Source organism: Rhododendron vialii, chromosome 9a (genome assembly GCF_030253575.1).
Source record: "Rhododendron vialii isolate Sample 1 chromosome 9a, ASM3025357v1".
Lineage (NCBI taxonomy): Eukaryota > Viridiplantae > Streptophyta > Magnoliopsida > Ericales > Ericaceae > Rhododendron > Rhododendron vialii.
This window is the reverse complement of record NC_080565.1, coordinates 9,718,534-9,735,000: the sequence shown is the minus strand read 5'-3', so window position 1 is coordinate 9,735,000 and position 16,467 is coordinate 9,718,534. Positions and strand designations below refer to the sequence as shown.

The 16,467-nt window shown below is 39.6% G+C and overlaps 2 protein-coding genes and 1 long non-coding RNA gene across 3 annotated transcripts; 2 read left to right on the top strand and 1 right to left on the bottom strand.

Annotated features, from left to right (window-relative positions):
* Positions 1-1,764: 1,764 nt before the first annotated feature.
* On the bottom strand, positions 1,765-7,759 carry LOC131300440 (cyclin-dependent kinase inhibitor 5-like). Its single transcript, XM_058326291.1, has 3 exons — positions 7,113-7,759; positions 2,569-2,772; positions 1,765-2,262 (listed from the first exon to the last, which is right to left on the bottom strand). Exons 1-3 carry the CDS (start codon positions 7,460-7,462, stop codon positions 2,193-2,195), a joined length of 624 nt encoding a protein of 207 aa, XP_058182274.1. The 5' UTR covers positions 7,463-7,759; the 3' UTR covers positions 1,765-2,192.
* LOC131300442 (uncharacterized) lies at positions 3,386-6,848 on the top strand. Its single transcript, XR_009190963.1, has 2 exons — positions 3,386-3,514; positions 3,619-6,848. It is a non-coding gene; the product is annotated as an uncharacterized LOC131300442 (long non-coding RNA).
* A 7,145-nt stretch (positions 7,760-14,904) lies between the features above and the next one.
* Positions 14,905-16,454, top strand: LOC131299593 (zinc finger BED domain-containing protein RICESLEEPER 2-like). The gene is made up of 3 exons (XM_058325179.1): positions 14,905-15,299; positions 15,392-15,895; positions 16,145-16,454. The coding sequence occupies exons 1-3, from the start codon at positions 14,905-14,907 to the stop codon at positions 16,452-16,454; spliced, it is 1,209 nt and encodes a 402-aa protein (XP_058181162.1).
* Positions 16,455-16,467: the final 13 nt, after the last annotated feature.

Genomic DNA, 16,467 nt, shown 5'->3' with positions numbered 1-16,467 from the left:
ATATATATATATATATATAATTGAATATTTATAATATAAATTATAAATATTACAAGATTTAAAATGAATGAGAGAGAGAGAGAGAGAGAGAGAGAGAGAGAGAGAGAGAGAGACATAGTAGAGAGGTAGGGGATTAATGCACACATGAATGGGTAGGAGCGTTGGATTTTTGGGGAGGACCCCCTAAGCCGTGAACTAAAAACATAAGACCGGCCAAGAATTATCTCTAAAGTCAATGCCTTGTTTGTATTTTGTATTTGGGCTAAAATAATTATGTGTAAGTGGGCCATAACTTGTACTGGGTCATGTTAACTTATTTTTTAGTTGGGCTCAAGTGAAAGATTAGGCCCATGTTGGTGTGTATAAATATATCCTTGTAAAGAAAACTCTAGTACGAATGTGAAAAATACTACTCCCTCCATCCCAAAATATTTGTCCGGTCCGCAAAACGAGAACCAAAAAATAATATATTTCTTTCAATAAAAAAATTTAAACTTTTTTCATAAATCATAAGAACTCATCGATATCTAATGAATTGTTGAAAAAATTTTGAATTTTTCTTGCAAAAATTGTACTCATTTTTACGTTCTTGTTTTGCGGACCGGACAAACATTATGGGACGGAGGGAGTATTATAAGTTGTCCCCGACTAAGCTTGCGACAATTAATTAATTGCTTGCTTGTTTCTTAGTTTCTCTGCTAATAATAATCAAGGATCGAGGTTAATCTCAGCCAACAGAAGATGCACTAATAATTGGGGTTTTTTTTTTTTTTTTGACAACCAGATGTTCGGGTCAGCTTGCGCGCACCTCAACTAATTCCTGAGTCCTGAAGAGAACAACCGGAAGTGGCCCCAAAGTTTGAAATGTTTGACCACCGCAGGAATGAAACCTATAACCTAGGAACACTTGTTGCTTTCTCACAATCACTTGACTAAATCGCTCAGGGTCATCAATGGTTGTGTTGTCTCGAACTTGAAAGAGAAAGTAAAGATACACGCTATTACATTTTTTTGTGGTCCTGTACCAAACCTTTTACAGTCTAGATAGATACGAATTTCTGTGTATACAATAGAAAAGTGTGTACGTACAAATCCCTTTTTTGATCCTGTTTGAGTCTCAAAAACTTTATTTACAGCTCTTACGAAAAATAAGCTCAATCCGATATCAGTTAAGACTGTCTACAAAACGTCCAACTTTGTCCTAAAATTCAAACCTGAGTTCTAAAGCAAAATTTGGATGTTTCGTAAATACTTTTACAAACACCGGATTGAGTTTATTTTTTGCAAAGATTATAAACAAAATAAGCAATTTCGATCATTTTTCTAAAACCCCAAATGGGCCCAGAAAGGAGTGTACCATTAGACTTTCCGAAAGTGAAGTTATGCATATTTACAGTCGGTTCCAAACTTTACAAGCCTTCTGCAACCACCGACTAGAGGTTTCCGATCTTGCACCGATGGCGACACGAGACCCACTATGGTAATTAAGTAATTTTCACATTATCCACTCACTTTTACTTACCCATGTCAACTACTATTCAAATCAAGTATAAGCTAATCCTTAACTAATTCCCCCAACATAACATATTCATCTCTTATCTATCTGAAACTTTATCCGATAAACAAGCCTTGAGAGGCTTCACTCAATAAGGAATCTAAACGTATGAAGGGTCAACTGTCTTCAGATGAAGATAATCATGACAAATATACACTGCACATGACATAAAAGCTTGACAGAAGGCCAAGAGAGCCAAAAAAAAAAAATGAGCAGAGGGAAATGTGTCATCTTTATTCACAGTTGCATCATTACATGTACAGACAACAACTGGGGAAGGGTAGATACAGGAGAAGACTAAATCTAAGTAAATTTCTGTACCCACCTACCTACTACTGGACCTAATTGACTCAACCCTAACCTAATATCCTGATTCCCTTCCCCATTCTCAGTTAGACAAGGACCTTGTTGTACTAGTACTAGTTTGTTATGTTACAGGTCATTGGTCTACACTCTTTCACCTTCGACAGCCGTCCTACTTCGTCGTTCTTTACAAGTTAAAATAAGAACGGAGATGGAAAATAGCACCATCACCAATACCATGTCAACTAAAGGCCAATTCATGCAACTGTTTCCTACTACGCTAAATTATTTTGATCATTTTGCAAGAAAAGAAGTCTTGATCGAACACGAACACCTATGAATCCAGCTTCGACCACTCGTACCGTCCAGGGAGAGGTGCGTCATTCACCAGATCAAAGTTGTACCTGCCAAAGAACTCAATATTAACCTCGCTGTCAGGAAAACAAAGAAAAGCCATGTATTTTCTTTATTAAGTTAGCAGGACCGCAGTAGGACCACCATATTCGACTTTCCCTTGAGATTAGCCCCGTATAACCTATTAAAAAAAGTGCAATAATTGTAGGAATCTCAATAAAACGTTTCCTTGGCTACTTCCTCCACGATTGAATGACCATGATACAATAGAAGGGAATTCCATATGGGCAATTTATAAACAAATGATGCTATACAATCAGGAAAAACAAAACTAAAAACAGAGATGAGAAAAATACTTCTCAATAAATTGTCGTCGTTGCTTTTCTTCTGCACCAGCGAAGAACTCATCCATTTCATTTGCGGTCGGTATGTGTCTTGGCATGGAATTCTGCAGTCTCCTGTTAGCTTCAGTAGGCATGGTAGGCCTTGTAGTAGAACCAGGGGTTCTGATGCTCTCTGGATCTCTTATTAAACTGCATGGTGTGCTTTCCCTGGTACTCCTGTCACATAGTAGATGCATTTCCCTCTACCATCAAAGAATGTACACACACACACACAGACCGAGAGAAAGCCACAACAACCCAAAGTCTCCCTCCCTTATCATGAAAAACTGACACTAAACTATCTGCAACTGACATTGATATAGCAAGAAATTCATAGCCAGTGGCAGCTTTCATCATGTGTTTCATATCTGATCCCACTACTCCATTTAATAATGACCGGTACCCCACATACAACTTTAAAATTAGGAAAAGTGCCCTCTCAATCATTTATAGTTATTCCATTCGAAACGCCAAAACAGAATATTAACTTTCTGGATCCGGATCTTTTCTTGCGTATCTGAGTTCGTATATACGCAACTTTTCTGCATTATTTGTCAATCTGTACACCAGGATCAAGTAAAAGGCACCTATCTTTCAATTTTTATTACATACAGTGAAGAACACAAGACCCAGAGTTTTTTTGCACCTTTTGTAATTTCTTTCAACAACTTTCATCTAGGCTATATCCGTAGGACCTTAGCACTAATCACAGAAACCTTTCCCATGCATATATACAGCACCAAATAAAATAGAAGTAAAAATAATCAATTGGTATCCCAAGGGCCCTTATACTAAAATGAAAAATGACAACTAATCTTGGAGGAATTGGTGGTTGTACTTGAATCGGGGGTTGTACTTGAAACGTAACAGAAGATAAACTCATGACTAGTCACTTTAACCAACAAGGAGTAAAATGTGTGTTTAAAGAGTCCATTATGCCTCTCCCTAGTCAGCAATTGCCTAGGTGAGTTGGTATGTGGAATTACTCTCTTGCCCTAATTCAAAACAAGGAGTAAAATGTAGTTCAATGGGGACCTGATAGAACTATATCCTGTTTGCAGAACTAAACACTTCTCAGACTCAAAATAAGTTGAGATCCAACCAGAACTGTAAAAATGACTGCAGAATGTCACTAAACACCAATATTTTCAAATAATTTCCCTGCACCGGATTGAGAAGTGATTTGAGGGACAGAACTGAGAAATTGTAACACCCAGAATAACCTGGTTTAAGTGAACAAAGAATAGCAATTAGAAGTCCAATAAACCCTGAAAAAGAAATCAACCCGTTTAGGATATCCCCATAATAGAAATGTCACGTTATCACCAGTCAAGAAAGGCTTGAAAGAAGGCTAGTACATAGTTTCTTCAGGCTAAATGGAGAAACGGGGAAAAGGGGGAAAAAAATACGGAAAAGAAGAAGAAATTGTTTCACATCAAAAACCTTACATAAGCAAATGGGCAAGCAAGCATTTTATTTTCATCCTACATTCTTTGCCCCCAATTTTTTTTCCAGAACAGGGACTTCATTAACATTAAACAGAGATGGGGCCTTGAAGCCGATAAACAACAAGCCCCATGGTTTCAGCAACCCAACAGCCCCCAAAGGCAGTCCAGGATTAAACACCTAATCAACAAAGATTGAGGGGGTAGTAATGAGACAATCTATGTTTCGAAAAGGGAGTAACAAGACAATAATGTCAAAACCAAGTTGTTTTTTGGGTAATGTAGACACCCCAGACTAATAATCCCTACAGCCTCTCCCAGAGGCTTTTCACACACTTACACTTGGGGTGAGGTGACCCCGACAGTTGCTAGCAAAGGAAATCGAACCTGAGACCTCAAGTGGGAGCAAACCCCAAAGTACCAGGCCAACCTTGGGTAGTCAAACCCAAGTAAAACCGAATTTTCCTTTGCAAACAAATGAAACCACCAAAACATTTCTAGCCTCGGATATTCGAAAAACGATAAGTTTCAAAAAATCTGCTTCTGTATTTTTTTTTCCTGAATAGAATGGAAACCAGGGTTATCAACAATGAGGTGCAAAATCGGTTACATCTAGAAAGAGGGGCTTTAAGATCCATAATCTAGAAAATCCAAAATTCTCCAAACGGACCCTTGGACTCAGGCATTAGTAATTGAGAATGAAGTAAACATTTTGCAATGAAGTTTCGCCTTTGATAATGGAGTTACATGACATGCCTTACATTCATCTACTAATGTTAGGCCACGGTCTCTCTTTGTTGGCAAATTTCACGACAAAACACACATTTAATTGTATCCCTATTTATCGAGTTGTAATTTATTTTCAATTTATTTCTAGAGTGTCTATTTAGGAAGTGGAAGGAAATCAATGAAATTTGTAACTGAGTGGTAGAGATTTTAAGTAATTGAAGTGGAAGAAAATCAAGGGAATCAAGGATTTCAATATATAACAACTTCAAGAGGAAAGGAAGCTAGGGAAATCAATGTTTTGATATATGGCAACGTTTTTCAGAAAGTTGCTTGAGCAACTCAAACAGACTTCAGAAGTTGCTCTAGCAACTCTATCAGATTCTGCAGCTTGTAAATATGTGGCTTATTAGGGTTTTGTGGGTACCACATATGATATAGCCGCCCCAAATCTCTTCCTAACCTAAGAAAACATTGAAGGGACTTTGGCTTGAATCTTGGAGTAAGGAGAAGATCCATGGATCATTGAGCAACAAGCATAGCTCCAAGAAGTTCTTACAAACTTTGATTCAACTTACTTGAGTTGGCCGTGGATTTCTGAAGGATAGTGGAAGGCTTGTGGATTCAAGGCAGCGACGGTCAAAAACTGAGTGAGGTGACGTGGATTCAACAAGTAAATCTAACGGCGATTTGTGAGGATTCAGAATTGTAGGGTAAGATTACTTGTAACCGCACAATATTTCATAGTGTTTGATTCCTTCCCGTGGTTCTTACCCTTCCAGGGTTTCCAAAGTATATCATTGCGTTCGTTGTTTGGTTGCTTTCATTTGTGTGATTGGTTGAAATATTGATTGGTGATTTGATGGTTATTATAAGAGATTAAAACATAGCAAATCTATAAACCTAGGCGAACTACGGTTTTTCAAATGGTATCAGAGCGGGTCACAGAGTGCTCGCAGGGGTGGCATTGTGTAACCAAATCCATGGGACACTCTGGGCCCAACAACTAACAAGTGTGGAATGGGGGGCTTTAAAATTCATCCCTTAGGCCCTGCTTGGATGGAGTCAAAAGAGGAGTGAAATAATAGGAGAGGGTAAATGGGGTGGGGCCGAAGCTGTTGCCGCTGCTTGGATGCATCATTCTTTCCCCTCTTTTCTTTTCCTCCGTTCTTCATTTTGACGCTACCATAGGTTTTAGCCGTGAAACTTTTGGGCTCCTCTTGGGTTGCCCAAATTTTATCCGGCTGTAGAGTGGTGAAATTTGGACGAAATCACCCCCGCTTATCCCATTTTCCCAACCCGAAAATTCTTATTTAGTTTCAAGGCTCTCTTCGGGTGCTCATTGAAAGACCTTAGAGCCAAAAATCTATTATGACTATTTAAGATAAAATGATCAGAAAAATAAGATCTTTGCACGGTTCAAACAGCTTGAAAATTGGAACACTTATCTTTTTACACCATTTATATATTAAAAAATATAGTTAAAAAACGTTTTTTAATATAAATTTTTTAGAATAGACATTTTTTAATTAATTTATTTTTTTATACTTCCAATTGTCCAAAATTGATTAAATATATTGATTTTCAAATTTATATACTTATTTTAATACATAATCAAATTTAACCAAGTGCAAAATAGTCATTTGACAGTTTTTCCCATCATTCACCCCTTCTTATCTCCCCATTCTATAAAAACCGTCCAAACAAAGTCAAATTTTATCCCATTTTTAATATCTCATCCAAACCACATAATATTTTATCCCCCCGTGAACATCAAATCTATGCGGGCCAACCCATCAAAATTAATACCCTACTATCTTATCCCCTTCATATTTTTTACCCCCAATTTTTTACCCGCATCCAAGCGGGCCCTTGCATCTAAAAAGAGGGGCTTTAAATTCTTACTATTTTTTTTGCTTTCCCCTACTTTCTCAGCAACCAAACAGAGCAAAGACAATCTTTTTTACGGTTAAAAACAGGAAAAAGCACTAACCATCAAATACTGAGAGACTTTTAACAACCAAAAACACAATTAATCGAAAACCCACCTCTCTAGCGTCAAATTTCAACAAGCTTTCACCATTTTTTTTTTTGGAGGAAAATGTTGTGCACTATACTGAATTTGTTATTTTCTCCCCTAAAACCAAACAACGGAAGAGAAATTTCTTATAAATTTTCCCTTCTTTTCTTTTCCATAAGTTTGGGTATCGAATTTGGCTTCGTTTCTTTCCAAAATTTTGAAAACCATTTTACAGGATAAAAACAGGAAAAACTACCTACCTTTCAACAACTGAAGCTTAGAAAACAATTAAAAAAACCAAAAAAAGGGTAAATAGAAAAACCCACCTCTCTCTACCTTCAAATTCCACCACATTCTCGCCAAATGAAGCTTCAATTCCCTCATCAACATCTTCGCGCTTCTTTTCCTCTGTCTCCAAACGAGTCCCTTCATCGGCCACCAAATTAGGGTTTTTGGGGTGAGATACAGGACTTTCTTTGGGCGTTAGCTTCTGCCTCTTGGAATCGCAGATTAGGGTTTGTTTCTCTAGTCTACGGCTGCGGAGCTGGAGGTAGGACCCCCCGCCGCCGCCGGATTTCTGGAGAGCTAGGGTTTTGGCGCGGGTACGGACGCCGAGATAGGAGTCCATGAGGGCCACCTCTCCTGATGTCTTTGCCTTCTTCATGTATTTACCCATCTCTCTATGTTCCTTTCTAATTAATTACACTTTTTTCCATGGAAAGAGGAGAGAGACAGGTGTTCGAGTCGAGGGGGATAAACAGATGGCTGGACAAGAGGGAGAAAATCTAGAGAGTGAAGAACAGGTGGAGAGAGACAGAGAGAGAGAGAGAGAGAGAGAAGGGGGTTCTGTCGTTGGGCCCTGTTATTGGAACTTGGTTAGAGAGGGAGGAGACGGGGAATGGGGAAAAGGGGGCGGTTTGCAGTTGTTGGTTAGAGAGAGAGAGGGAGAGAGAGAGAGAGATTAGGGAAAGGTGGGGCAGGCGGCCTTTTGGAAAAGGAAAATTTATAGAAATTGTCTTTTTAGTTTTACCCAAGTCTTATTTTCGTCCTCTAAATATCAATTGTAACTTTTTAAACCTTCAAGTTTGATTTTTGGATCAAGTTGATATCGTCTATTAGCTAAACTGGATGGAAAAAATCAAATTGAGGGCAATCGTATCAATTGGACCAACTTGGTACGAACTAAAACATCCAAACTGACATCAATCTGATTTTTTCCGTCCAGTTTGGCTGACAGAAATTATCAATTGAACCAATTTTGTACGAAAACTAAATTTGAAGGTCAAAAGAGCTGTAATTGATTGTTAAGTGACGAAAATGAGGCTTGAATGAAACTAGAAGAACCATTTATATAAATTTCTTTTTGGAGAAAGAAGAGAAGGAAAATAAAATAGTGGAGTACGAGTTGCAAAGATTTTTGGGTTTTTTTTGGGATTGTTTCGTTTTGTTGTTATCCATTTTTTTTTTTTTTGCGAAAAGCTTTTTACTCTTATAGGTTAGTCTCGATTAGAGAAATCGAAAAAGTAAAATATTTTTTACTTTGGCTTTTGAGTTTTATCTATGATACTCCCTTTGTTCCAAAAGGAGTGACATTTTTGGAAAAGCGCATCATTTTTAATTACTTATGTATTTCAATATGAGTGTTAAAAATATGCAATATGGATCTTATTTGATAGATTTTAATTAGTTCTATAAAACAAAGTTTTTAAAATCACATAAAACTTTATAAATCGAACGATAAAAGCATTTTAAAATAACACGGATTCCAAAAAGCTCACTCATTTTGGAACGGATGAAGTACTACAAAAAAATATTAGGGTAAAAGTTATAATTTTACTTTTTCGATTCCTCTCGTCAAAACGAATCAATAGGATTCTTTTTTTATTACAAATCGAACAAACGCGAAAAAATGTTAATAACAAAAAAGAAAAAAAAAACCCAAAAAATCCAAAAATCCCTTAGTAAAACTTAGGGGTTGTTTGGCCTAAATAAGTCAAATGGTTTATTTTTTTGTCCTTATTCAAAATTTTGCACATCTGTTCATTTTTTTGTCAATTTTTTATGGATTATTGATTCGTCATGACGGGAGAAATCCAAAAAATAAAAAAATGATCGAAACCCAATTTTTTGAATAAAGACAAAAAATAATCCAATGATTTTTCGTCTTTATTCAAAAAAAAATTGAATTTTGATCGTAATTTTTTACAGTTTAGATTCGTCTAGTCATAACAAAGCAATAATCCACTGCACAGGTCCACCGCATGCCACGTGGAGCCTACTCTGGGCCTCACAAAAAACAGAAAAAAATATCCATAAATTCTAAAATAATTTTTTTATGGGATCCCATAGAAATTAGCTCCAACAGAGATATCGGTAGATATATATTTTGAAATCATAAGGACAAAATTGAGCTAGGCCCCAAGTAACACACGGTGAACTTGTAAGGTAGACGTAACATTGTTGCAATCACAATTAGCCGTTTAATCTCGATACAACCGGAGCCACCCTAACTATCTGGAGTACCCTTGGCCACATTTTTTTATCCAGTACGAAGTACGTAGCCTTCCCCACCTACCAATCTTGTTGGCATGTGGTACTATGGAATTTGGGAGTTTGGACTTTGGATGGATGCTTCTTATTAGAGAGTGATATGCTTTTAATGAATCAATGGTGTATTCATTTTTTTGGTGATTCTAGAACTTTGGAATCTATAGTAGGCCGAACATAGCGGCTCAGATCGGACTACCTCGGGCACGGTCCGAGCCCAAGACGGCGCTTAGATCCAATGTCGCTGGAAGGGCACGCTCGACAGTAGACCAAGCTCGGAGAAGGGTCTCATCCCAACGACCCGATGCCTCGGTCATGAGAGAAATTATCCGGCTTGTAGACACCCCAATTTGGCATAACGATTATTTTAAATCCCACCTTGGGGACTATCCCGATGATGAATGGATACAGTGATTGTTGATTGACTTCTTGTAAACCTATGGACTTTGGTGAGTGCTTTTAGCCACTTAGAGGACCTAATTCAAAGCCAAACAGCCTTTCAGACAGAAATACAGCATCCTAAGAAAATACATTTTTTGGCCACAAGATCGATCTCACGGCCTCCACTTCTTTTCTTCACCCGTAGCATATGGTGTTTGAAAATCTCCCTGATAGACCAATTCCTCACCCGCGAGATGAATTCCTCGGCCGCCAGATCTTTCTGGCGGCTACCAGATTGTCTTTTTTTAGAATTCTGGAATGTTCTGTCAATCGTTTAATCCATGCTCAAAACTCTAGTAGCCATTCTCCAATTCTTTAGGGCTACAAAAGCAGATTTGGAATACAGATAATGTTACCCTAAACTATCTTATTGATTCACATCATTTGATTGGCCGGAGTGAGTCACCCCATGCCTATATAAAGAGGCACTTAGGGTTCAAAATGAACATAACAACACACTCTTTCTAGTCACGATACCCTGCAAAAATACTCTCATACCCCCCTCTACAAAAGCCCTAACTCTCTGTGAGTAGCCGCATCCCGAGCAATCAAACCCCGAAGTACAAACCTTAATCCTAGGGTTTCGAGAAGAAGGTCAGTCAATCACCATTAATCCAAAGCAATCAAGCAACTGAGGGATCAAGGTGGTGAGGCCCAGGGGCCTATGGTTTGATTTATTTTTTGTTCCTACATTTTTATCATAGAGTTTTGATTTTTTTATTAACAGTTCAAATTCTGGTGTGAGGAAGAATATCGACTAGGACATCGTTCCCAAGGCCAATACATTGATTCAGAAAGATCCCTTGGCCGTGACATCTATTCACCGGCCATGGGATCCATTCTTCAGGACAGCCTTGCATGTACTACTTACTGCTCTAGCTCACCATATTAACTGCTTGAAGGTTAAAAATAGTTTATTTGTTTAAAATTAAATAGAGCAAACATATATCGTATGTCGAATGACTATGGGTTAGTCTCGTGATTGGGTGAAGAGGGGTGCCTTATACCTTCCCCTTATCATACCTTTGGCTCCTGTACCCAAAATCTCTACCTAATTTTTCTAGTTTTTATAAACTGGGTGGCGACTCTATTTTGATGATAACTGTTATCGTGTGGAGATGTTCCTAGCCATGGGAATGTCCACGATTCTAGTTTATGAAGTGAAATTGAAGAGTCAGGATATCTGTATGGCGATGCCCCATTTGGGAGGTGTCTACATGGCTCGGCCAAAGATCAGGGCTTGTAGATGGCCCCACCACTTCTCCGTCTTTCTAAGCGTTCCCCCTGTGGCTCGGTTAGAAACAGGGTTCGGCCCACATCAGAACCATGCTCCACCCACACGTGCTGAAGCGCTTATGCCAAAGGATAATGATTGGCGCGCATGGGGGTGCCAGCTCACACCAGAAATGGTTACCAGATTTTATCGGTGACATCAGAATGACATTAGCGACCCGTGTAAGGCACATGCCCGTACTTAGAGAGCAAGCCAAGGAGACTTTACAAATACCAAGCAAAGCAGCCCTAAAGAGGTACATGCTTCTCCACCCTAAAACCCTAGTCTCTTGTTTTACCCTCTACACATTCTCATCCTCTCACCGGAGGGCCTTGCCGAGCAACCCGGGCCATGTCTTAGTTGTGCGTTCACTGTGTAGATTAGGGCAAAAAGGCTAGGCAACTCTCGAACCAATTGAAGAGGAGCTCAAACTAAGGATCAACGAGCCACACAATTAGTGAAACTGACGTGAAAATGCTTTTGATTCAAAGCAGCTTGAACTTCCTTCAAACCACCTCCCTTTTCCCAAAAAATAGCCACAATCTCAGACACGATGGGCAGAGAACTGACAGACGTTACCATTTTAGGAGCCAAGGACACCAACAAAAGTCCAATTCTTCAACCTTTAGAGAGACACATATCCATTTCGATTCCTGCTAGCTCTGTGTTATCTCCGACTTAGGACGATATGACGACGGCTTACATCCGCATGTCACAGCGACGGGACGATGAAAAGGACAATGAATTGGCGGTTCTAAGGGCGAAAATGGCTCAAATGAAGCAGCACATGCAAGAGGTTACACCAACTACATCTAGATCTGATGGAGATCAGTGGCGACGACAGCAAACACTTCCCCCACCACCACAGGAACAACCCTTTAAAATGGGCTACTGCAGTTCCATGAAGGACCGCCTTGGCTTCACACCCGAGAAGGGCGACGCAAGGAAATAATCCTCTAGCGGCAGCCGACCACCTCCGTGATGCATCCTCATGAAGCCACCAGGAGTGGAGCAGATCTAGGGACACTGCCAGATCGTTCACAAGTATTTACTCTACTGGTCGCGCGAAGTATTCCCGCACCATGACTTCCTACCACAACCAAGCCTCCCTGGAGACAAGGCAGCACGTTTCTGAGCGTCTCTGAGAAATCCCACTCGAAAACTTGGAAGCTGGGAAGAAGGTTTGGCTGGACGGTAAGGGCGCCCACGTCGAAGGACAAAATGATGACCCAAAGGTCTATCGTGAACAAGAAAAGTCTATTGACGGACCTCGCCGAGCAGACATCGAGATGAAGGAGAAGCTTTGGCACAAAGACCATGATAAGCCCTTGGACAGAGATTCTAAGGATAGAGAACACAAGAGGTCAAAAATCGATGGACACGGCAAGCCACCGCACCCAGGCTTTGAACGGCAACTGAAGGACCTCGGCGTCTCGCCCTTCACACCTCATATAATCAATACGATGGTCGAATCCACCTTCTACTTGCCGAAGGTTACTAAATTCAATCCAAACACCTGTGCAGCCTACACGCATCTAATCCATTTTTGCCAAACCATTGAGCTGTGTACCACGAAGGATGAAGTCAAATGCAAAGCATTCCCCGCCAGCCTTGGCTCCATTGGACTCTAGTGGTTCAACAAATTGCTCGCTGGATGCATACGAAACTTACCCGACCTTGAACGGGCATTCAATACCTGCTTCATAACTAAGAATAAGACGGCCAAGGAGCACGAATCCTTGTCTCAAATGAGGAACCTCTTGACTAAGACGCTCAGGCAGTACTCCGAACGTTATTGGCAACTGTTCAACGAAATCCCTAGGATTGACGAGTATTGGGCCACACGTTCTTTCAAAAACGGCTTAGAATCTGGCAGCAAGATCTTGGACAAATTGGTAATCCATCCTCCGCACGACAAGGGCGAACTAATGAGAATTGTGGAGAGATTCTACGCCCTCCAAGAACTATACGCAGACTGAGCAACTTAGGGGATTCCCAACGCAACTACTCCACTACCGGCGGGGCGCACACTCCTCATCTATGTACGGCAACACGAGCTCGGGCACGACCGATGCAAGAATCGCCTTTGTCAAGTTCATGTTGGCCTCCAACTGTAGCATGCCAGCTGCATTGGCAACCTCGTCCTTGTACCTTGTCCTGTATAGGGATGGCAATCTCGACTGAGCTGATGGGTATCCGAACCGTAACAGCTTTTTTTCCATAAACCATAACCGAAAAATTCCTCGTTGGTGCAGATATGGTGGAGGTTGGAAGGTAACCGAACGGATTCGGTTCAGTTACAATTGAGCTGATAACCCAAACATTCCCCGAACCGAACCGAAACAGGTTAATTACAAAAATACCCTTGTATATATGTGTATACACACACACACACACTTATGGCACTTAGGGTTTTCATTTCCCCTTGACTCGGCCACTCCTATCCAGACTAAACTCCACAGCTCCAATCTCCATAGCAGCGACTCGATCTGGACTCCACTCCTCTTCGTGAGATCTCTCTCTCTCTTTCTTAGTCTCTCTCCCAATCTGGACTCTCTAATCTCTATTGCATACTCTCATCGTCTCTGTAACTCCATTTTTGCAGGCTACGATTTTGATTGAGATAAGCAATCGTGAGATTTCTCTCTCTCTCTCTCTCTCTCTCTCTCTCTCTCTCTCTCTCTCTCTCTCGATCTCTCTCTCGATCTTGTCTCTCATTTCTCGATTTTTTCAGGCAATCGATTGCAGCAGTCCAACGAGTCCGCAATCCGCAGTCGACACTCTTCGGGGCCCATTTGAATCAGTCGACTATTATCATCTCTGGTTTATATCTCTCTCTCTCTCTCTCTCTCTCTCTCTCTCTCTCTCTCATGTGCTCGAAAATATAATTTGCTTGAGAGATCTATGTGCTTGAATTTGCTGCATGTGGGCTAAGTGTTTGATTTTGCTCATAGACTAGTGTACCAGTGGATGAGTTGATTGGACTAAGATTATTCATGTGTTGTGAAAAGTGAAAACTACATCTACTTTCTTAAATTTGCAATTGTTTATACACACATCTATGGTTCTTCTATTTTGTACATCTATGTTTTGGCTTTATCTTTTGTTATTTCCACGAAATAGTTCTGCAATTGTGTATGAAGGTGGGGCCTAAATCAATTGATTGGAGGGACTTATGCTATGATCTCTGAACATTGTTCTAATCTTTGGTAATGAAGAGGCAATTGTTCCTTGCTCTGTCGTTCGTTAAATCTCCTTTATTTGGTGATTGCACCCTATGGCACAAGAGATTCCCTTTCCTTAAGGCACAGTCCTGAATCAACCTAGTTCCATAAATTATGACATTTTAGAAGCTTCGAACTAGTCTTTCGGTATTTTGCAAAACCTCACACTCTTTAGGAGCACGCTTGTGATTTAATTGTAACTTGAACTGAATATTGTAGCTTAAATCTGTAATTGTAGCTTGAATCATGTCTGAATCTGCTGGTGTTTTCTTAGGACTAGATTAATTATGTCTGAATCACCTGTCGGTTCGAGTGCTCAGTCAACAAATCCGATTGATGGTTGTGGACCATCACAACCAAGTGGTAGCCCCGTACCATCATTATCCCCTCTTGATAACCATGCAAGTGACAATCCTACTGATGAAATTGAAGTTGTATCAGAAAAATCCGATGATGATGATGGTGGAAAAAGGTTAAGGAGTCCTTATTGGGCTCACTATAATAGGGTGAAAATTGGTGGGGTTTACAAGACCATTTGCAAGTATTGTGGAACAAAAAAAAAGGGGAGAAACAAGGAATGGAACTTCGCATTTGAAAGAACACTATTTTCGGAAACACCAAAAGAAGAATAAAATGAGGCAACAAGTTCTAACAAACAATTTCATGAACAAAGACCGTCCTCCGCTACTAACTTCTAGTTTTGATCATGAGACGGCACAGAAAGAACTTGCAAGTGCCATAATCATGCATGAGTATCCTCTTTCAATTGTGGACCATGTTGGATTTAGGAGGTATTCAAATGCTCTTCAACCTTTATTTAAGGTGCCGTGTAGAAACACAATGAAAGTTGAAATATTTAAGATTTATGAGTACCAAAGGGGGAAGACAATGAGTTTGGTGGTGAGTAATGCAAGTACATTGGCTATCACAACGGACATGTGGACTTCGAGTAATCAAAAGAAAGGCTTCATGGCTATCACAGCGCACTTTATTGATGATTCTTGGACTTTGCAAAGTCGCATTTTGAGGTATTTCTAACTTATGCCGCTATATTTATTCCTTTATGCAATGTAAATCTTCATTTTTCCATTTTTAACTAAATATCAATATTGCATGTTAGGTTCATATATGTGCCATGTCCACATACAAAAGAAGTTCTATGTAACCAATTGTTGAATTGTTTGATAGATTGGAACATTGATAGAAAGATTTCAAGTATAACGGTTGATAATTGCTCTACCAATGATGCCATGATTGATCTTTTGTGGGACAAACTTGATAGTACATCGCTTATGTTGGGTGAGGATTTGTTTCATATGCGTTGTTGTGCGCACATTCTTAATCTTATTGTTAAAGATGGGTTGGATGTTATCAAGGTAGGTATTGAGAAACTTCGGGATAATGTAGCTTATTGGACAGCATCACAAAAAAGAGCGAATTTTTTTGAAGAAACAGTCCACCAATTGAATGTGACTAGTACTAAGAAATTAGGCCTTGATTGTGCGACTAGGTGGAATTCAACACTCTTGATGCTTCAAACAGCCCTACTTTATGAGGATGTGTTCAATCACTTAAGCAAACGGGACGCTCAATATAATTCCTTATCGAGTGAACGTGAGTGGGGGTTTGCTAGAGATATTTGTCATAAGCTTAAATTTTTTTTTTAAGGTGATGGAGTTATTTTCTGGAACTAAATACCCCACTACTAATCAAATCTTTCCAAATATATGTGAGATTAGAATTGAGTTGAGAAATTGGCTCCGTCTGAGAATCAAGTGATTAGGGAAATGGCCAAAAGAATGGTGAAATTTTTTGACAAGTATTGTTCTGTGGTACATGGTGTTGTGGGGGTTTCTGTTATGTTGGATCTTAGGTATAAGATCAACGTGTTGGAATTCTACTTTAAATTATTGTTTCCAACAACTTATAAGGAAGAAGTTGAGAAAGTTCGTGCACTTTATTATAAATTGCTTAAGGAGTATCAAATTCCTAGTTCAATGATGGAGGATATTGGTGACTCTTCTTCCCAATCAAGTTCCATTGATGAAGAGTCACTATCAAAGTATGATGTCTACATGCTTAGGAAGTCGAAGAGAAGTAGGACAATCGATACTGCAAAATTGGAGTTGGACCATTATTTGTCGAAAGCTGTCTTGCCAAATCCACGGGATTTGATGTCTTAATTTGGTGGAAATC